Here is a 21,542-nt window from a genome sequence, read left to right as displayed (position 1 = left end):
TTCACCTCACCATCCCGCAACCTGGCTTCCGCCTTCCTTAGATCTCATGGGTTTATTCAATCACAGAAGCTTTGAAATGTAACTCACACGCAGTGGAATGACTAAGCTCTACAGAAAAGGACATTAAATTCCAACTTTTCTCACCGAAAGAGGAAGTGAATGCAGAGAGAATCCGGAGGTTTCCAACGAGGGCGACTATGACCTCATCATCAGATTCCAGTGTCTCGGTTACACTTGAACCCACGACCTATCCGTGCTTTCCTATGCTGCTGCTATTTTTAACAGGTGCAACCTCCTCAGCCTTTCCATGCGCCCTGAGCCCCAGGTCAAACAGAGCAGGTTCGCGACAAATGGCTCGTCCTGCGCCCCAGGCAGGTGAGGGCCCGGTCAGGTGCATCAATGGTTAGAGCACTGGCCTGTGCACAGGAGGGTCTTGGGTTAGATACCCGGGTCAAGGGTATGTACCTGGCTTGCAGGTTCGATCCCAGCCCAGGTCAGGGCACATGCGGGAGACAACCAATTAATGTGTTTCTCTCACGTCGATGTTTCTCTCTCTCTCTTCCCACCTACCCCCCCCCCCTCCTCTCTCTAAAAATATCCTCGGGTGAAGATTAAAAAACAACAATAACACAAAAAACACCACCAGGGACTTCCCGCAGGAGGCTTGCTGGTGGTTTACGATGCTGTACTTTTTGGCTATTCGGCGCTAACGACCTGTACCTTTCCTAACACAACCTAGCATTTCAGTGTTTTTCCTCATCCCTGGACATGCACGAAGTCCAGACCATGAAGCTCTTAACGAGCCCCTGTGCAGCGCCTGAGGGCGGCCTCTCCCCCAGGGGAGGCGGGGAAACGCCCAGGGCGAGCCCGGAGGAGCCATCTGGCCGGCACTGGGGTGTCTGACGCACAGCAGCCGCCAGGACGACACACTGACACGGGCCTCGCAGACCGAGCTGGCCGCAGGCGGGACCATCCTTCTCTCCAGGCCCAGCCACGCCGGCCTCTGCCGGGCAGCGAGGGGCCAGCGCTGCTGCTCTGCACCCACGGGGACCCGGGTGAGGGAGCCCGAGAATCGCCGGGAAATTTGGAACCAGAGAGTTTGCCTTCACTTCACTGTGGGAAGTGAAACCTTGCACATAACCACCGATGAACACGAAATCCTCAAAAATAAAAGGGCTAATGTTTAAATCACGGGCTGTGAGTCTTGCTGCACCCACAGCGGGTCAAAGGCAGAGAGCGAGGGAGGGAGGGGCCCTGTCCTGGGGCCGCCCCCCCCCTCCTTCCAGCCAGGCGGTGCCTCTTACCTGTAAGTGCAGTATTTTGGATTCATTATTTCGCAGCATTTCCTTTTGTCTCTCAATTTCAATCTCAAAGCTGCATATCTGGTTGTGCAAGCTTTGTATGCTCTTGTTTTTCTCCACACTTTCATTCTGCAGCAAGGAAACCTGAAAAAGGAATGCTGCCATTAAGCGAACAAAATGCGGTTTCATATTAACGAGTAACCATTGGGCTTCCGGAAGGCAGGCCTGAGCTCCCGGGGAGGCTTCCGGGAGACACCCCTTCACCCCGGACCGGACCGCGCAGGGCGATGCGCCCCGAGTGCCAGGACGAGCCGGACGCTCTCTAAAGGTTTTGCTGGAAATCGATGAGCCTCTCGCCGGAGAGGCTTTCGGACTCCGGCGGAAACGCACTCCCATGGCCCCCTCGCCCTGCGCGTGCGCCTGAACAGCGGGCATCACAGGCGGCGCTTTCCTCACACGGTTCCCTCTCACTCCGTTCGCTGTAAATAATGTGGTCACTACCCGCTGCGTTACCTCGTTACCTCGCACCCGCCAGGGCGCTCCCTCCACCAGGAGGCCCGGGGAGGACTGGCTGCCCCGCCCGCGCCGCCCCGGGCGGGTCCAGGCCACGACGCCCTTGGGTCCAGAGGCGGGCAGACCCTTGAGCCTGGGACACAATGAGCCCCAGAGCCACCGCGGGGTCCGAAGCCCCCGGCAACCCCTTCACGGCTTCGTCTCGCGATTCCACGCGGGCAGCTGGCCCTCGAAAGGCGCCATCACCCACAGCCTCTCCGCACGGAGGACCGCGGGGGTGGCAGTGCGGGGACTGCCGTGCGGGGACGGCCGAGTCACCACAGGAAGGACCCAGGGAATGAGCCGTCCCAGCCGAGTCCCGCCCAGTGAGCACCGGAGGCGGCCCTCCCCCCAGCTCGGAGGCAGCGCCTCTGGACGTCGTGATCTCACTGGGAACGAACGTGCTCCCTGCGGCTCCGCTCAGCGCCGCGCACTTCCCCGGGAACAGGACGCCTCGCCCGCACGAGCGCCCACGCACACGTGAACCCGCCGCCCGCACGGTGCCCCCAGCGCCCTCACGTGCCCCCGCTGCTCTCACGTGGCCCTGCCGCCCGCACGTGCCCCCTCACGTGGCCCCGCCGCCCGCACGTGCCCCCTCACGTGGCCCCGCACGTGCCCCCGCACGTGCCCCGCCGCCCGCACGTGCCCGAGGGCAGTCCTCAGTCCCGCTGTCACAGCCCCAGACGCTCTTCTGACACCGATGCCGATGCCCGACCGGGCTCTTCTCTGCAGCAAACCAAGCGCCAAGGAGGCTCGGCCCCACCGCAGACAACAGCACCTTCCACTCGGTCTGTGCCGAGGGGCTGCCCTGCTCGAAGCCCCTTTCCTTCCTGATGCCTTCACTCGGGGAGCCCGCCCGCCTGCACCCCCGGCCCCGCCCTCCCAAGCGTGGCCCCCAGATGGTGCTGCTCCCTGGGGCGCGAGCCTCTGAAATGGAAGGTGTGACGGCGCCTTTAACTCCCGGTTTCACAGGACATTTTCTATAGTTTGACCCCGAATGTGAGGCCCAGTCTCCGAACCGACCCACACGCCCCTTCCTGCCGCGTGAACCTGCCTGAGGCCCCCCTGCAGGACCGGCGCCAGGGCACGTGGCCTCCATCTTGGTCCAGCTCTGCTCTGGGCCCAGTGAAGAGCGAGGGTCCGCCCGCGGGGGCGGGGATGCAGGGGAGGCAGCGGGGGTTGGGGGGGGCGGGGCCCGGGCAGACCCTTGAGCCGCACCCAGGAGCCGCTGCTCCCATCCCCTGCAGCTCCAGCCCCCGCACCCCCCAGGCGCCAGTGTCCGGAGCGAGGCCGCTGTGCTGTGCGTGGGCCCCGGGGAGGCCCTTCCCCGCGGGGAGCCGCACTGAGGGGGCGGACCTCGGGCGCCCGCAGGTCTCAGCGGGGAGCCGCCACCCCAGACCCGCAGACGCTATGCAACTCCTGCAGCTGGATAAGCAACTCATCCTCGTGAGCAAGAGAACCTTTTAAATAGATGAGAAGGGAGAGACTGAAGCCCTGACATCTATGCCTATACATTTTTTTTTAATTCCTCACCCAAGGGTGTTTTTCCATTGACTTTTTAGAGAGCAGAAGAGGCAGAGAAACAGCCATTCATCGCCTCCTGCACGTACCGGACCAGAGCCCTGGCCAGAGAGGAGCCTGCAACCCAGGTCCGTGCCCTTGACCGGAATCAAACCCAAGACCCTTCAGCCTGAGGCTGGCGCTCTATCCACTGAGCCAAACCAGCCAGGGCAAAACCTATACTTTTAAAAAAAGCAGAAACAGTAGTCTCCAAAGAAAAGACTTCTAGGAAAACCACCGAGAACAGAGCGTAGACACACGGCTGATAGGACACCACACGTGACTCACGACGTTCACTGCACGGCCAACGGACGCCTGCTCCGTGTGCGTGTGCATCTCCAGCTATGGCATCTATACTGAAACGCTGCTTTATTTCAAGTACATGAATATTTAAATTGCCTGGATTTAACTGAAAAGAGGCATTCGGATCCGCACCGACAAGGCTGACCGGGCTGCTCGCTGCTCAGGGCCTCCGCTGCGCTCTCCCTGCGAGTGTGCTGGGCGCCCAGGTTTCACTTTGTAAGTAACCCGCAGCGAGTGACCCCAGGACAACTCCATCTACTCTGAGGTCCTCACCTTCTCGGAAAAGCCCTGCCGAGCAGCACCCCATGAACCAGCTCCCCGGGAAGGGGCTGCTAACAGCCCGCCCACAGCCAGCCCCTCGAAGGGCAGCCGGGCGAGTGAGTCCCTCTGGGGAAGGGCCTGCTCGGAGCCCCAGCTCCCACGGTGCCGCCTGAGAAGCCGGTGGAGAACCTGTGACATGAGATGCCTTCCCGGTCGGGGCTGGCACCTGTTCTCTAAGGGCCAGAGGGTAGGATGTGAGCTGTGCGGCCCCCGGTGTCCCAGCTGCTCCACTTGGCTGCAGCCATAGCCAACGTGGGAAGGAATGAGCCCGGTGCCCAATGCGACTTCATTTATAGGAGAGGGAGGTCTGCCTGGGTGGCAGTCCCTGTCCAGAGCAATGCTAAGATAACCACACGATTTTTAAAAAGCACGGCACACGTGCTGGCAATAAAAAAATAGAACAAACGCAAACACCTTCACAGGGAGACTGTGTGAGGAGAATTTACTTGACCATCTCTGGGTGCTGCTCCTTTCACCCTCAGACGTGAATCACCATAGAAAAGGTCCCTCCCACAAAGTGGAGGAGACCACGGAGAGGACCAGCAGCAGCACGTGGGTGTCCTACCTTCTTCTCCAGGGAGTTGCTCCACTCCTTCAGCAGATTCACGTGCTGCACCGCGGAGCTGGCCTCGTGCGCCTTGATCTGCTGGTTCGTCCCCTGCAGAGCAAAGTGCAGGGCATTAGCCCTCGTCACCCACAGCAGAGCAGAAAGCCCGGAGAAGCCTGAACCGGAGGCAGCACCCAACGGGAAGCGGGAGCCTGGCTCCTGGGACGTGACTGACTGCCGTGCCCAGCGGCCCCACTCCACTGCTAGCGGGTGCACGGGAGGCGGCTCTGAAGTTGTACAGGGATCTCGGGCTCACGGCTTCACTCCTAAGCTGCCCTCACCAAGTGCCTTCTCGGCTGTTTCATACTTAACAACATCAAGAAATTGAATTTCAGACATATCATTTTCCTTCCTTTAGAAATTTACTCATTAAAATATAAACGGGTTTGGACAGCTTCAGTTACAGCTAGATACTGCTACAGTAATCGAGTGAACATGTAATCAGATGAGGGTTCTGACTAATTCACCAAAACATTAACTTATCAGTGACATACACTGTAGCAGGAAATGTACTGCTCGCTGTTCTAAGGCTACTTAGGAAGTTACACAGAAACATAAATAAACCAGCTACCGGAGAACAATAAGAATGCAGAACCATTCTCAGGAACCAAGCCACAGCAAGTAGGTGGCTTTCAAGTAGTGCTTCCATACTTAGGAAGTAATTGATAGGAAAATAGAATTTGTTTTGATATTGGAAAATTAAGAAGCCACAGGAAGCATTTTAATGATCTCCAAAACATATACTCTGTACAGAGAATATTCCTATGTATATGTTGACATAAGTGTTGCTATATGTCAACATATACATACACAGACACAGAATGAAAGGTACTACACACGACATCACAGGGGCGAGGCTCCGTCCCCAGGAGACTGGGGCAGAGAGAAGCTACAGTCCTCTTCATGCTCAGGCTTTCACTTCCTGAGAAAATACTAGGACAGCATGTCTCGGTACCAACTTCATAACGATGTGTGGCTCATACATAAAGTTAAATATAAAATAATTTAATAGTAATAGATACTGTCTTTTCATAGTTTTAATATTAAGATACACACTTAAATAGAAACTCAGTTTAAATTCACTAGCAATCTCAGACGTGTTAAAAACAATAAATAGCCGGGCCGGCGTGGCTCAGTGGTTGAGCGCCGACCTATGAACCAGGAGGTCATGTTCAATTCCAGGTCAGGGCACAGGCCTGCGTTGCAGGCTTGATCCCCAGTGAGGGGCGTGCAGAGGCAGCTGATCAATGATTCTCTCTCATCATTGATGTTTCTATCTCTCTCTCCTTCGCCCTTCCTCTCTGATATCAATAAAAACATATTTTAAAATATATATATATATATATATATATAAATATATCCCTAAAAAAAATTAAAAAGTCAGAAACAGGTTTGTCACAGCAATGATGGAGATGTCCTCTCCTGCTGCTGTCCCAGGAGGTGTGGCTTGTATGCAGAATGCATTTATGGATACACATGTGTGTGACCCTCACCACAGTGCACCGATACGCACACTGCTCACACCAGCCGGCTACATACTTACAAGCATTACAGCCGACATCGCCATCACCGTCTGGCTGCAAACCCCACCCCCCGTCAGGCCTGTACGACCCACTCACTAGCTGGTTTCAGACGGGAACATCCTGACTTCCTCTTGGCTCAGGTGTTCACCTTAACTCTCAAAGCCCCACCGTCACCCACGCAACAGGGTGATTCGGATTCATGCAAGGACTCCAAGCCCAGAAGTGGCACGTTAAAATGTTAATGTAATAACTTGCTCCCATGGCAGAACGTCAGCGACGGGGAAGGACAGACATCGGATACTGACCTGAAAAACGCAGCCATAGCGCTTAAAACTACAGGTGCTGGGGGCATTGACACACTCTGACAAGTGGGCACTCAACTGCAACGGAAAGAGACGTGAGTTGTGGCACGAACATTCGCATGAAAATGTTCAAACAGGTTAAAGGCACAGGAGCACCCAGGCTGCACCGTCACGGACGGCGATTACAGCCGCAGGTGTGTCCCGTCACCGGCTCCCAGACTCCTCGGCAGTGAGTTCACAGTATTGTCACGTGTGTACACAGATACACCAATATACGGAAATACGTTCACTGTAGCGTTGCTTAAACTCGAGTTTTCGTTAGGAATGTTCGAAACGTGACCTGCCGTCTGCAGTGCCAGAGATAAGAAAGGAAGAAACGTAAACTGAAATGCACATTGAAAGACTGTAAACGAAAATTGCATGAAACACAAAAAAGGAAAGCATCCGGGATGCAACTGGGCCACACACCTCATACAGAGCACACAAACACACTTCCCAAGGAGCGGGGACGCCTCCCGTCCCTTCCCTGACTCGCCCTGCAGGGCGTGCACCGCGGTCTCCAAAGGCCCTGCGGCCGCGCTAACAGGAGTCTGAGCTATCACCTCTCGCTGACGGGGATTAGAGGACCTGGGAGAGGATGAAGCTGCAGGTCGGCAACTGGTCCATACAAACCACCTACACCTGCGACGCCCCCTCCGGAGGCAGAAGGTGCTGGGCCCTGGGCTGACGCAATGTAAGGGCAGTTTCTCCTTTTACTGAAGAAATACATTCTCATCAGGAAACTCCGGGGACAGACCTTTATAGGAACAATCAGGACCTGTCTGTTGTGGGCCAGGGCCACACCCCCAGTGCCTGCGGGGCGTCACTCTGGTGGGGGGGGCACTGGTCTGCAGGACAAAGCAGGCCCCTCCCTGTAGGTCAGCACTTGGGACAGAGAGGAAAGTGGCCACAGGACTGCTCTCTGTTGCGACTGCGATGAGGAGGGCCAGCACTGAGGGACCGGACCGGCCACGGCCACCTTTGCGGTCTCTGAGCGGCAGCCCAGCACACCGAGGCTCCTCTGACCCAGCCTGGAGTCCGGCCTGCACCGAGGGAGCACCTAGAGCAGTGATGGCGAACCTATGACACACATGTCAGAGGTGACACGCAAACTCATTTTTTTGGCTGATTTTTCTTCGTTAAATGGCATTTAAATATATAAAATAAATATCAAAAATATAAACCTTTGTTTTACTATGGTTGCAAATATCAAAAAATTTCTATATGTGACACGGCACCAGAGTTAAGTTAGGGTTTTCAAAATGCTGACACGCCAAGCTCAAAAGGTTCGCCATCACTGGCCTAGAAGGTCCATCACGGGCCGGCAGAGGCTTAGCCTGAGCAACTTAAACTTTAAAAGGACCTTCCACTGCCATCACCGCCGTCGGGAACGAGCAGCCGGCTATGCGGCGGGATCAGGGAGCAGAGTCCACGCGATTGTCAGGGCGCCGCCATAAATTCAGGGTCACACTTTTTCCTAAATTGGCTTTATTATCATCACTCGCAAAGCCTTACAGAATTTGCAGGCACTTTGGAATAGAGGCAAGAATAATCTATACGCCAATAACACCTTTCACCAGAAACTCAAGGTAAATGCTGGTTGAAAGATTTTTTTGAAATAAAAATAACTTAGAGGCAAAATGGAGGCAGCTTTCATCCCTAATTCAGATAGCCCTGAGTGAGTAAAGATTTAGCAGAGTGTATAAGACCCTGAAATTATTTCAACAACAGACTCTGCGTGCGCTCACGTTAACAGAGCGGCTCTCTGGTTGTGGAAATAATCGATGTGTTTCCCCGCTGCTCGGAGAGGCACGTTCAGGGCCAGGGACCGGCCACCAGGCAAGACCCTGCCTTCGCCCCGCAGTCAACTTGTGCAGGATGCACCTCGAGGGAGAGCGGCTCTTGGGGTCCTCCCTGCACCCCGCGTCTCCCACTCAGTGGGGACCTGAGGGGATGCTCCCCACACTGTCTCCAGTGGTAAAATTCCTAGTGGCCCAAAGGCTGAGGGGACTTCTCAGAGCAGAGCCCTCAGGACTAAGGGGACACACGCACCCACGGAGCCCACTGAGCCCACGTGAGCCCCAATGGCACCCCAAATGGCAACCAAAGGGGCTCCAGGTCAGGATTGGATGCAAAGACATGAAGAACCCTTGGAGTTTTCCGTCTGGGTATGTCTGGGGAAGGTGCCTTCCCAGTGGCCCCTGACACGCAGCTGCTGGCTGGTGCCACTCGCTTCCCACGCCAACCCCGCCAGCATGCGCGGCCTAAGTGCTCCGGCAGCATCTCTGAACAAATCCATTTTCTTGGGATAATCCTACAGTAATTCCTATTTTACTGATTTAAAAACAGCTGCTTTTAAAAATGGCATCTCCTTTGCTTGCACTGGAAGCAATCCCATTTTCTCAATTCTTAGCAACACTCGTCCTGCACGGACACTGCGGCCTTTAGTTGCTGCTGAACCTCCGACTCCCAAGAGCAGCGGGAGGGTTTCTATTGTGATCTGCAAACCTAGGGTCTCGGAGTCAGGGAGGGGTGTCTATGGCTCGCTGTCCTCGGACCCCGGGCCAGGCAGCGGCGCCCTTACCTCGCTCCTCAGGAGGGTCTGGACCCTGCACTTGTGCGGGCAGGACACCACCACGCAGGGACAGTCAGTGTCTTCGTGTTTCTGCAGGAGAAAAGGAACGTGTCGTCAGCTTTGAGACATACAGGACCCGGAGGAGGCACTCAACGTCCGTCCGGATAGGCCCTCACACCGACCAAGGCCCTCACACCGACCAAGGCCCTCACACCGACCAAGGCCCTCACACCGACCAAGGCCCTCACACCGACCAAGGCCCTCACACCGACCAAGGCCCTCACACCGACCAAGGCCCTCACACCGACCAAGGCCCTCACACCGACCAAGTGCTGGAAGATACGGCCTCACGGGAGCCCCGTCACCCTGACGACATACAGCCCTTGTGGGAGCAGTGTGTGCTCTTAGCAGGGCACCTGTGCCCACAGCGGCGAGGGGAGGGGAGGGCGGGCTGAGACCAGCCCAGGCCCAGCCTTGGCTCTCGGGGAGACGGGTTTTGTCTGGCCTCTCAGTTTGGGGTCTGGAAATGATGCTTCTCAAATGCCCGGAACAGCCAGACCTCCTGGGTAGTTAAATGCAGCCCTGAAATCCTACTGAAATTATCTTTAGTGCCTGGAAAATATGGGTAAATTCTGCTTGAGCCCTTCTCTGGATGGCACCAATTTCAAGTGCAGGGGCCTGAGTGACAGGGACTGATCAACTCGATGCCGCCGGCACCCATGCACCTGTCCATAAGTGCAGGAAGGGCAAGGGCCCCGAGCACAGGTGACAGGCGACAGGGCCGTGGGAGCAGGCGGAGGCGGAGGGGGAACTGCGCGCTCAGCAAGGAGCCCAGGAGGCCAGGCCCCGGACACTCCAGCTTCTCTCTGGCCTCCCAGGCCAGGCTGCTGAGCTGAGTGACGGAGCCTGGCCAGGCACCTGGGTCTGACTGGGCAGGTGTGGGCAGAGGACAGGGTGGCCCATGTGGGCGAGTGAGTGGGGATGCTTCTCCTGAGGCCCGGAGCCAGGCCGCACACTGTGCTTTCTCGCGTGGTTTTAAGGCCCGTCTCTGGGTCTGTGGCCAGCGGTGACCTTCGGCACACGCTGCTCTGCTGCTGGGCCAGGTCCGAGGTCCCGGGGGGCGAGGCCACGCTGCTTGGAGCTCACTGGAGGGCCCTCGACCACAGGCCTCCCCGAGGCGCCGTGTTGGCTTCCCATCCTGCCTGCCTGTGTGCAGCATCCTGGTGCCCAGGGCCAGGTCTTCAGGGAGATACCTGGACAAGAGCTCCGCCTCCGCCGCACCTGTAAAGGCAAGGGTGGCGGGCGCTGGGAGGGAGGAGTCAGGCCTGGGCCTCAGAGCTCACCAGGCAACGCTCTGCCTCCTCCCCAACCTGCCCGTCCCATCCTCATGCACAGACCAGCCTAGGAGGACCCTAGGGATGCAGAGAGCGTGTGTGTGTGTGTGTGTGTGTGTGTGTGTGTGTGTTGGGGGGGGAGGGGCAGGAGGGGCGCCCTGAGGAGAAGTGGGGTGGGAGCAGTGTCCGGCCGCAGGGCCAGGCAGTCAAGGCCTCTGCAGATCTGTGCACGGTGCCTGAGGACAGATGTCAGGACGCAGGCTGTGCTGGGTAGCCACGGGAGAGGCTCTTTCAATGGGACTTGACAGGTATCGCCACCGGCCTCCTCTAACCCTGCACACACCCGTTACCACGTGGGCAAGCGCCTGCCTTGTCAGTCCCACAAACGTCCCACACTCCCACAGTGACCGTCAGGATGGCAGCGACCGATGTGGGATTCTTTAACACTTGGAGTGGGGGTGAATTTCCCGCCAAAATATAAGATGGCTCTGTCTTTTGGTTTTGTTCCATCCACCAAAAGGGTGGATTACAAACAAATATTTGGTAATACACAGTTACAATCGGCCCGAGTTTACACGTTTCCCGCACTCCACCGCAAATCTATATGAACCGAGTTAAAGACGGCTCCCGCGGAGTACGCGCAATTCACGCGAGCCGACTTAACTCGTTTCCCGCACTCCAAGTGTTAACAGCGCGTGGCTAAGCAGGTTTTTTATGTTGGTCGTTTATGTTCCCTGTGACTTGCCTTTTCTTGGCTCTCGCCCATTCCGGTGGGTTGAACAGTGAGCCCTCTCCCCATTCCTGTCCACCCGGAAACTCAGTGTGGGCTCACTTGGGAAGAGGGTCTACGCGGACGTGAGGTTAAGATGGGGCCTCACTGGATCAGGGGGGTCCTCACACGAGGAGAGGACACGCAGCAGGACGATGGCCATGTGAACACGGGCCGGCCCCGGCAATGAGGCTGTGGGCAGCGCACGCAGGAGCCCCCGGCTGGGGGGGGGGGGGGGGGAGGAGAGGGGGAGGCGTTCTCCAGAGCCTCTGGAAGAATCCATAATTTGGATTTCTAGCTCCAGGACTGTTAGAGCATAAACTTCTGTTGTTTTAAAACACCAACTCTGTGATCCCTTGTTACAGCAGCCAAAAGAGAATAACACCCATTAAAAAGCTGCCCATCGCCTGGTGGGCCTGGCTTAGTGAATGAGCGTCAACCTATGAACCAGGAGGTCACAGTTTGATTCCCGGTCAGGGCAGTGCCCAGGATTTGGGCTCAATCCCCAGTGTGGGGCATGCAGGAGGCAGCCGATCAATGATTCTCTCTCATCATTGATGTTTTTACGTATCTCTCTCCCTCTCCCTTCCTCTCTGAGATCAATACAAAAATATCTAAAAAGCTGCTCATCTATTGGTAAGAACTCAGCACATGATGGATCAGCCTGTCAGAGTAAGTGGGACGTACTGGGACACACCTGAGCTGTGAGCAGGACCAGCCCTGGCCTCACCTATCCGTGTGCTCCTGTTCAGTCTCACCGCCTCCCCACAGTCACCACCCACACCTCTGACCTCTGCTTCTACTCCTTTGCTTAAAAGGTTCCCTTACACACGAATCTGTTCCAGACAAGATACTGTTTTGTTGTGGTTGCTTTTGAATTTCATCAAAACAGAATTCTACCCTCGGAGCCGTCGGCGACCTGGGCCGTATCAGGCTCCTCAGGCTAATCCGTGCACTGCACACGGTGCAGGCCCTCACCTCTCACAGGTGTGTAACGACACCGTCACACAAGTGTCCCTGGGGCCACCACCACCTGTGCCCCTCCCAGCAGGTGGACGTTGGGCTCTTTCCTGGCTCCCGCGGCGCTGGCTCTGTGCGGCCACGGTCCTGGCGAGTGCACGGCAGCCTCCCCTCCCGCTAGGAGAGGAGCGGATCATTAACTGAGGACAGGAATGTTCCGCCAACTCGTTTTCCAACGTGGCTGTGCCTACACATCCTCCCATTACAACGCACCTTGTCCCGTAAAATGAGATCTATGTAATTCTGACTTCTCACAAATGAACACAACCGACCCATATTCGAGCATTTCCAGACTAAATGTAAAATCATGCTACTTGCAGCCCCGCTGATGTAACACCGATACCGGCTCAAACACAGGAGAGAGGTTGCCAATCTGCGTCTTACTCAGCAGCACAGGCGTGGGGACTAAGAGGCCAGGCCTGGGAGGAGGAGACGAAGGGAGAAGACGGGGAATCGAGCCGCGCCAGTCCACCGGGACAGGTGTGCGAGGAAGCGAGTGCACCTGCCTTGCTCGGGTCGAGCTCCCGTGCACGAGCGGGGACTGTGAGGTACAGGCCCTGGCAGACGGAAGCACATGCCTTAACATACCTGGCATATCTGCATCGTTAAACAGTGGATCACTAGAGCGCAGTGAATTTCCAAGAGTCTTTCCTGGCACAACTCAGGCCCCAAACTTGCTAACTATCTTTTTGTGCCTCTCACCCGTTTGCCTCTGCACCTGTTTGCCGCTGACAAATTTAAGACCCAGATCAAATCGAATGCTACCTGCCACCAAGGCCCGCGTGGCCCCGCAGGCTACCGAGCCGGCCTTCCTCGGGCGCTCTATTCCCGCCACAGGGGCAGTGAGGGGAGGGGACAGACCGCGTGCGTCCTGAGCAACCAGCTCAACCAGGTCCAACAGGCACTCAAACGTCTCGTGAATCCCTCCGCTGTTATTTTAACACCAGTCTCCTCACACCCGTCTGGAGTTCAGAGTCAGTTGCGTGATGTTTAATTGACACACTCTACAATTCTTTCGCAAATGAATAATTACTGGATTCTATTCTGCAAATAGAGGTAAGTGGTTCTTGCAAGAAGCAAAGGGCGTGTCTGACAGCAACATGCCACCGCGTGCAGAGCTGGAGCCCGCTCACTGGGGCGGCCGCGGGCACCGGAGGGGTCGCCGAGGCCCTGCTCAGCCGTGACCAAGACTCCGCTCGTTCCAAAGGGCAGGCCCAGCTCCTCCCAGTTCCGCACACCTGGGAGCGTCTACAGAATCGCAGGGGAAAGACTGCACAACGGGAGAAAGCCACAGGCATGAGAAAGTCATACAAAGTCAGGCAAACGTGAAGATTATAAAGATTTTGTACCAAAAAAACAAAGACTTTTCCTGGATTCTGGTCAATAACTGCTTCAGAACATCCACCAGGAATGCGGCTGCGGCCCTGCACCCCCTCCCTGTCCCCCCATCTGATGACCCCACCGTCATCGCTCTGCCTCACCCCGAAGTCAGCTCCCAGCCCCTCCCAGCAGCCTCCCAGCAGCATTGCCTGCCCTGCCCCTCACCCGGATACCCCTCTCCTGACCCCTGACAGCAGCCTCTCCTCTGCGGACCACCTCCCGTCTCAGCGGCCTGCAAGCACCATGTGCCCAGGCTCCGTCTGACCGGGGCTCTCCAGTCACACCCATCCCATGGCTGCAAGGACCAGATGCTCATACCTTCTGGAGCCTGGACACCCCGCTTTCCCCCTCGCCCCCCAAGCCTCTTATCCCCCACGGGCCCCACCTCGGCAGGACGCTCCGGCTCCTAGAAATGCTGGGCGTCACCCTTAGCGCACACTCTATACTTGAGCCTTCAGCTCATCCCATTGGTTCTACCTTCAAAACTACCCCAGAACCCCTCCCTCTCCCTGCTCTCCTTGTCCAGGCCAACATAGTGCCTCCCTGCCCCGGCCCCGGCCATCTGTCATACCTGCTGGATGGACAGTGCAGGGAATTCACCCCCAGCTCCCAGCTGCCGTCGGCTTCCTGACCCTCGGCACCTCGACTGTGTTCAGTGCTGGGAGTGCGCTGGCCTCACAGCTCCTACAGTCCACCTGCCCAGCTAGTTCCAGCTCAGTTGGGTCTCCTCGCTGCTCCCTCTGCTCGAGCTCTCCCGCACGCCACTGTGTCGGAGGGCAGCCGCAGGCCCGCTCTCCACGGCACCCACCGGACCACCCACCGCCTGTTCGCCATGGACCTTCAGGTCCCAGAACAACGCCCGGCGCTTAATAAATGTTGTTCAACAAATGGACCCATGTTGAGGGTTCCCACACCACTGGTTGTTTTCAAAGTTTGCCCTCATCCGCATCACCCCTCTCTCTCTTTAATCTACAGATAAAGGATCTGATTCTAACACTCGCACGATATTGAACTGGGCCAAAATAATCGCAGTTGGAGAAAAATGTGAACTCCACATCCCTGCGAGACAGACGGCTGTGCCGACGCGATGGTTATCACAGGGCTCACAGGGCGGTAAGAAATTAGGCGATCCAACACGATTTGGGAGCCATTCCCTGGGACGAGTGAGAAAGTCTACCTCTTTTGAATAATTAGTCTTCATTTTTTTGGCAACCCAAGTGATAGTCAACCCAGGCAATGAAAACATTAACTACGTAAATGAAAATGAGTAAAACAAATGGAGCTTAACTCTGAAATGAAGTCAGATGAAGATTGCTATTTACGCCCGGCTTTTCTCTTACTCCTGTTAGAACAGTCACGTAAACGCTATTCTGCGGGCAGATCGCATCTGGCCCGAGCATGCGGTAGGTGGAACGTGAATACTGCACCTGCAGCGTGATCATCGGGACTTGGCTTTTGCAGTGGCTGCACGTGGCCTCGCGGTATTTACAGGTCTTTTCCACATGATCGCGCAGGTCTTTCCTCAAGACCCTTTCTTTGCAGTCTGGACGCACACACGAGAGTTCTTCAAACTGGCAGTCAGTCCTCAGATGCACCTGGGAGACAAACAATCCCAAGTTCTTAGTCAGCAGCAAATACCACTGGAAGCGCCCGATTTCGGCCTCCACGCAATCAGCTCCCTCAGAAACATTTCCATCTGCCACAGACCAGCTCTCCAGAGGAGAGTGACACAGGATCAAAGACACTGAGTCCCACACCCATTCAGTGGCTCCTCAAACGATACTGCTCTGAAGAATTCAGTCAACTTCTCTCCCTAGATAAATAAATGGTTATCTGCTGAGGACTTTGTTTTATTCTAATTCAAATATCCTTTCAGGATAAAATCTATAATAATAAAAGGATAATATGCTAATTAGACCAGACATCTTCTGGAGTCCTTCCTGACGAAGCCAGGGCCTAGGGAAGCCAGCCCGGGTCCCGGGTGCCTGCTGGAGGAGGGAAGCCTGTGTCCCAGGTGCCGGAGGGAAGCTGGTGCCGGCAGCCAGGGGAAGGAAGGCCTACCCTTGCACGAATTTTCGTGCATCGGGTCTCTAGTGATACTAATAAAAAAATACAAGAAGTTATGTGGAATTTCATGGTAAAAATAAGAGGTTTTAATGGATCTTCCAAAATTAAAACTCGATACAGATTTCTTTCTGTTCTAAATAGGGTGGCGAGTTTACACCCAGTGGGGAATTCTGCTAATGGTGTCACAAAAGGGACATTTCCGGCCCACGTGGTATGACTGCTCTCACGTGTGGCAGGTCTTAGATGATGAATGCCTAGGTGCACACACACTGGCCGGGGACGCTGTGTACACGGGACCCCCTGCGACCTCGGTACTGACCAGCAGCTGTCCCAGGGCTAACTGCTCGGCGCAGCCGCGGCCGACGTTCCGGCAGTGGATCTGCAGGGCCAGGATCTCCCGCTTGCAGCAGTTATCCTTGAACACCTGCAACGAGGACAGCGGTGAGAGGCGGGCAGCATCCCTCATCGCCACAGGCTGCTGCTTTGGGCGATGCAAAACCACTTTGAAAAAATCACGCAAGCTTCCCTTACGTGGGCCGCAAAGCATGGAGGACCATCTTCATTTCCCATGTCTACAAGCAGAAGGGAGAAGCTGCCCCACAAAGAGACACCATTTATTTATTTAAACATATTTTTATGATTTCAGAGAGGAAGGGAGAGGGAGAGAGAGATAGAAACATCAATGATGAGAGAGAATCATGGATCGGCTGCCTCCTGCACACCCCACACTGGGGATCCAGCCCCCAACCTGGGCATGTGCCCTCACCGGGAATCGAACCGTGACGTCCTGGTTCATAGGTCGATACTCAACCACTGAGCCACGCTGGCTGGGTAGAGACACATTTAAATAGCACAACCTTAATACTGTCTTTTACTAGAGAAGCCAAAAGGAACCAAGTCACACTGAACACTGAGAGGATGCTGGGTTCACGCTGACACAATCTCAGGCGGGCACACCAGGACCGAGTTCACGTTGGAACTCTGGACACTCCAGGAGCCGGCACCGTGAAGGTGGCCACGGGAGCTCACCTCTGGTCAAGGCTCAAGGGCAGAACCTGGGAGAACTTGATGCCTTGGTAGATCGCTGACTACAGAAACTACCGTGAAAGGCCACATCTCACAGACGGTTAGTAAACCATTTATTTTGGTTCCTTCTCCGAAGATTAAGTCACTGATAACTCATTTTTTAGCAAAAAGGAGGCATTAGCCTGCTATTAAAAAATCCTTTTAAATATATATTGCAAAGTTGATCCAATAATGAAAATGTTTCCCTTTCAAAATGAAAACCCTCCTTTCTTTAATCCTGTTTCCCCTTTAGAAAACAGGTATGCTCACTCCTAACGACATGGTTACCGTTAGCCCTTGGGCATTTAATTCTAAGAAACTCCCACATGCTAGCGCTGTCACAATGGAAAACCAGACAGGGAGCCTTTCTCAACCCCAGAGCAGAGAGGCAGAATTGACAGCTGTGAAGAGTTAAAAATAAACTAATTTGGAGTCAGATCTAATTCCTTATAAATAGGACTTTTAAAATAGGTCATAATTTAAGATTCGAAAGTCAAACAGGTGTTTTTAACCGGTAAGAAATAGTTCCTTTTTGTGTCAAAGTTTCTGGAGCCATTTGAGTTTAACTTTATGATTGGAAACATAAGAACACGAGAAGTACAGAGCTTTAGAGCTAAAGAGCTCAGACTGTGCACTACAGCTGAGGACGCCGAGGGCCGCAGTGCCCTCCACCAGCGGCCTGACCTTGGTCTCCCAGGGCCCTGCCCCACAAGGACCCACGGCGTGACTCATCTCACTTATGCTTCTTCAACAAAACTAGCATTTTCCCTCCAGCTATCAATGCCACTGAAAAATAGGAATTGCCCTGGCCGGTTGCTCAGTGGTTAGAGCATCGGCCCAGGGACTAAAGGATCTCGGGTTCGATTCCTGGTCAAGGGCATGTACCTGGGTTGCAGGTTCCATCCCCAGCCCCATCAGGGCAAGTGCAGGAGGCAACCAATTGATGTGTCTCACATCAATGTTTCTCTCTCCCTCCCTCCCTCAATGGAAAAAAAAATCCTTGGGTGAGGATTGAAAAAAAAAAAGGAATAATACTGATTAATGAAATGAGAGACTAAGAGGCCCTCTCAGTCCGTTGTTTGTTGTTCCGACTTCTTCCCTTTATGTAGGTTAGATGCATGTTAACAAGGTTAGCTACAATGTTAAGATAAGGAGAACAGGGTGATTTGTTTTTCTTAGAAACATTCCCTTCCCTGTTACCAACCGAAGTCTTTAGAAACAGGTAAAGGCTTAGAAAGAAAAGGCAGGAGAATCAAGATGGGGGTGTAGGTAAACGCCAGTACTCACCACCTCCCACAACCACATCAAAATTACAGCTAAAATACAGAACAACCATCATTCAGAACCGCCTGAAAGCTGGCTGAATGGAAGTCCTACAACTAGAGAAGGAAAGAAGAAATAACCAAAACACCAAGGGTTAAAGACAAACAGAGAATCTTAAAGGCAGGAAGAGAAAAGCAGTTAGTGACCTACAAGGGAGTACCATACGACTGTCAGCTGATTTCTCAACAGAAACCATGCAGGCCAGAAGGGAGTGGCAAGAAATATTCAAAGTGATGAATAGCAAGAACCTACAACCAAGATTACTTTATTCAGCAAAGCTATCATTTAGAATTGAAGGTCAGATAAAGAGCTTCACAGAGAAGATGGGGCTGGCTAAAGGAGTTCATCACCGCCAAACCAGTATTATATGAAATGCTGAAGGGTGTCCTTTAAGAAGAGGAAGAAGAAGAGGAAGAGGAAGAAGAGATGAAAAATATGAACAATAAAATGGCAATAAATACATATCTATCAACAAGTGAACCTAAAAACCAAAATAAGCAAACCAGGACTCTAATGAATGAAATAAACTGGTGAATAAAATAGAACCGAGGCCTGGAAGCATGGAGCAGACTGACGGATCTCAGAGGGAAGGGGGGAGGGAGGGAAGAGACTAACCAAAGATCCCATATGCACATGCATTCCCCATGGACACTGACAATAGGGTGGGGGAGGGGGGCGGGAACCAGGGAGAGGGGGCAGTAGGGGAAGGGGGACATCTGCAATACGCTCAACAATCAAGATTTAAAGAAAAAGAAAAGGAAAAAAGAAAGAAAAGGCAGATGGAGACTTGGCTAATTCCATCTCTAAACTGCCATGCGGGTCCCCAGCCGCCCTGCCCTGCCGGGGCACCTGCCAGCGCCCGCAGCCGCTGCTCCTCGCTGCAGACAGAGGCCAGCCTGCCGGGCCGCAGCCAGGAGCCCGAGCGAGAACTTCACCACAATGTCATGGCCTGCATTTAAGAAACTATTAGGTTCATTAATCAAAACATCGGAACCACGGATTTTTATTGATATTTTAAGTACTTCAATGAGTCATTTCCAACTACAAGTGTGCCTGGTGGAGTGTGGCAGCACAGGGAGGGCCCGGGGGGAAGCCGTGGGTGGGCTGGCGCCTCTGGTCTCTGACAGAGTGGCCCCCGTGACACCTGTGAGCCCCGCGCACAGGCCCGTGGGCAGGGAAGGGGCTGAAATCTCAGGTGGGTCATGGCTTCAGGATGCCCATGGGGGCGGGAGCCAGCGGCCACAAGGCAGAACGGACCGAGCGCTGCACGCAAACCACCCAGCTCCCAACACAGGACAAAACTGACAAAGAACCCAGCGATACCTTATCTTTAACGATGCTCTCCTGACACGCAGTGCATTTCGGGCTGGCAGAGCTGAGGGAAAGAGACAAACACGTCAGAGCGGAGCCGCCTCTGGCCGCGGTCCTGTCACTCGGGGTCGCAGCCCTCACGGCCACCGGCGCTGTGGGGTCGGCCTGGCTGGCGGAAGTGGGGCCGCAGGGAGAGGGCAGACTGTGGAAGGGTAACTTCGAAGGAAGTTAGCAGAACAGCGAGGTCAGTCCCGTCTGGAAAGCCCCGTTCGGTTAAAAGTGAAATTTTATTTCAGAAACCAAAACCAGCCATGCGTGGGGCTCCTCCGTGGGAGTGCCCGGTCTCAGGAGCCACACTTTCTCCACGCGCTCGTCCCCCGCGGAGCCTTCACAGCCCGCGAGAGTCCCCCACCCACAGGCGGTCTGTCGGGGGCCCTGGGCAGGACCCCAGGAGGGAGGTCGCCGCTGCGCTCGGGGCTGAGTCAGGAAGAAGAGGGCACCTTCCCAGGCCCTGGGCCCGGCCGCGGGCAGCGTGTGCCCACACTGTGCCCAGGAGACACCGTGGAGAAGACACTCGCTCGCCCATGTCATTTCCGCTGGGACCCTGGACTCTGCCATGGCAGTGGGACTCGGCTGACCAGGGCTCCCAGGTCAGTGCATGCTCTGCGCACACCCGCTCCGCCACACACACACTGGGTGCCTCCTCGTCAGGGGCGCGCCCGGCCTCCCTGCTGCCTGTCCTCCTCTCCCGCACGCAGAGCACGTGTCCCTGGCTGATGGCGTCTCCTCCACGGAACTGTGAGCTCCTCAAGCAAACTCGGCAACACAGTCAGGGGACACCACGGACAAGGGACGCCAGGGACAGGGGACACCAGGGACAGTGGCCAGTGCCACTGAGAAGGCGGCAGGAGAGACTTTACAGATGCTTCGGGAGGAGACAGACAGAGTCTGCGGGGTGGGGCTGGCGGTCCAGGCCTCAGTCACCGAGGCCCCTGCGCTCAGCTGTGCTCCCACCGGGTTCCCTAGGTGGCCCATCTCTGCGGGTCCCCTTTGGAGCTTGCTTTATGGAGAAGCAGGAGACGGAGACGCGCCGCAGTGGCCCGGCGCCTACCCCAGCACGATGGCCATGCAGCTGTCGCAGAAGCGGTGCCCACACTCGGTCTGCTTGGGGTTGCACAGCACCAGCTGGCACTTCTCGCACTTGTACTTGTCCTCCACGGTCTTCACGAACTTCTCCTTGTACCCTCCTTGCTCGGGGACGAGCACCGGGGTGCCCGCGCTGCGGTCCGGGTGCAGCTTGAGCGACGGGTTGGTCTGCAGCGAGCCGGAAGGGTCCATCTTTTTACTCGGCTCCATTGTGAGACAGAGACACTCTGCTGGGAAAACAACAAGAAATGAGTCAAGTGCTGCCCATGGCCCAGCAAGGAGACAGCAGACACGGCCCTGGACGCCTGTCAGCCTGAGCGAGGCTGGGTGCTGGGGTGGGGTGGGGGGGGGCGCCTGCCCGCTGCGCCGTGCACGCTCACGCCGCCGCTCACAGCCCTGACGGCACGGATTGTATCTTGAAGGTTCTTTAAACCACAGAGAACACCTAGCTGGGCCCTAAGCTCCCATCGAGGCCCCATTCCGACGCCCTGGCTGAAACCACAGCCCTTCCGCCAGGGTTGCTTCCCAGCCGGCCTTTCTGTGGAGGCCACCTGCTGGCTGACCGGGTGGAGGTGCTGTGATGGCCTGCAGTCAAGCACACTGCAGACTCCTGCTGAAGTGTGCGCGGTGCCACCCCGCACGAGTGCCCCAGGTACCCGAGCCTGGGCACCACAGGCCTGGCCTTGCCTCCTGCCGGCCCCATCACTTCACCAACCCCGCAGCTATGGATCCCCACTCTGCCCGCAGAGCCGCCGGTCCCCGCACTTACAGAGCCGCCGGTCCCCCGCACTGCGCCCACAGAGCCGCCGGTCCCCCGCACTGCGCCCACAGAGCCGTCGGGTCCCCCGCACTGCGCCCACAGAGCCGTCGGGTCCCTGCACTGCGCCCACAGAGCCACCGGTCCCCCGCACTGCGCCCGCTAGCCACCGGGTCCCCGCACTTACAGAGCCGCCGGTCCCTGCACTGCGCCTACAGAGCCGCCGGGTCCCCGCACTGCGCCCACAGAGCGTCGGGTCCCCGCACTCGCGCCCACAGAGCCACCGG

General features: G+C 55.8%; 1 protein-coding gene across 2 annotated transcripts in view; it reads right to left on the bottom strand.

Moving 5' to 3' along the window:
- Positions 1-21,542, bottom strand: part of TRAF3 (TNF receptor associated factor 3) — a 73,674-nt gene that overhangs the window by 8,793 nt on the left and 43,339 nt on the right. For both annotated transcript variants that reach the window (XM_023745978.1, XM_023745979.1), the window contains exons 2-9: positions 20,464-20,725; positions 19,365-19,416; positions 15,973-16,077; positions 15,014-15,181; positions 9,093-9,173; positions 6,473-6,547; positions 4,603-4,695; positions 1,305-1,445 (exon numbers count right to left, since the gene is read on the bottom strand). In XM_023745978.1, coding sequence (XP_023601746.1) covers positions 1,305-1,445; positions 4,603-4,695; positions 6,473-6,547; positions 9,093-9,173; positions 15,014-15,181; positions 15,973-16,077; positions 19,365-19,416; positions 20,464-20,708 — 960 coding nt within the window. In that variant the 5' untranslated portion in view covers positions 20,709-20,725. The remainder of the gene's footprint in view (positions 1-1,304; positions 1,446-4,602; positions 4,696-6,472; positions 6,548-9,092; positions 9,174-15,013; positions 15,182-15,972; positions 16,078-19,364; positions 19,417-20,463; positions 20,726-21,542) is intronic.

The sequence above is a fragment of the Myotis lucifugus genome, unplaced genomic scaffold (assembly GCF_000147115.1).
Source record: "Myotis lucifugus unplaced genomic scaffold, Myoluc2.0 scaffold_610, whole genome shotgun sequence".
NCBI lineage: Eukaryota > Metazoa > Chordata > Mammalia > Chiroptera > Vespertilionidae > Myotis > Myotis lucifugus.
The sequence above is the reverse complement of the archived record's forward strand: the minus strand, read 5'-3'. Positions and strand labels throughout refer to the sequence as shown.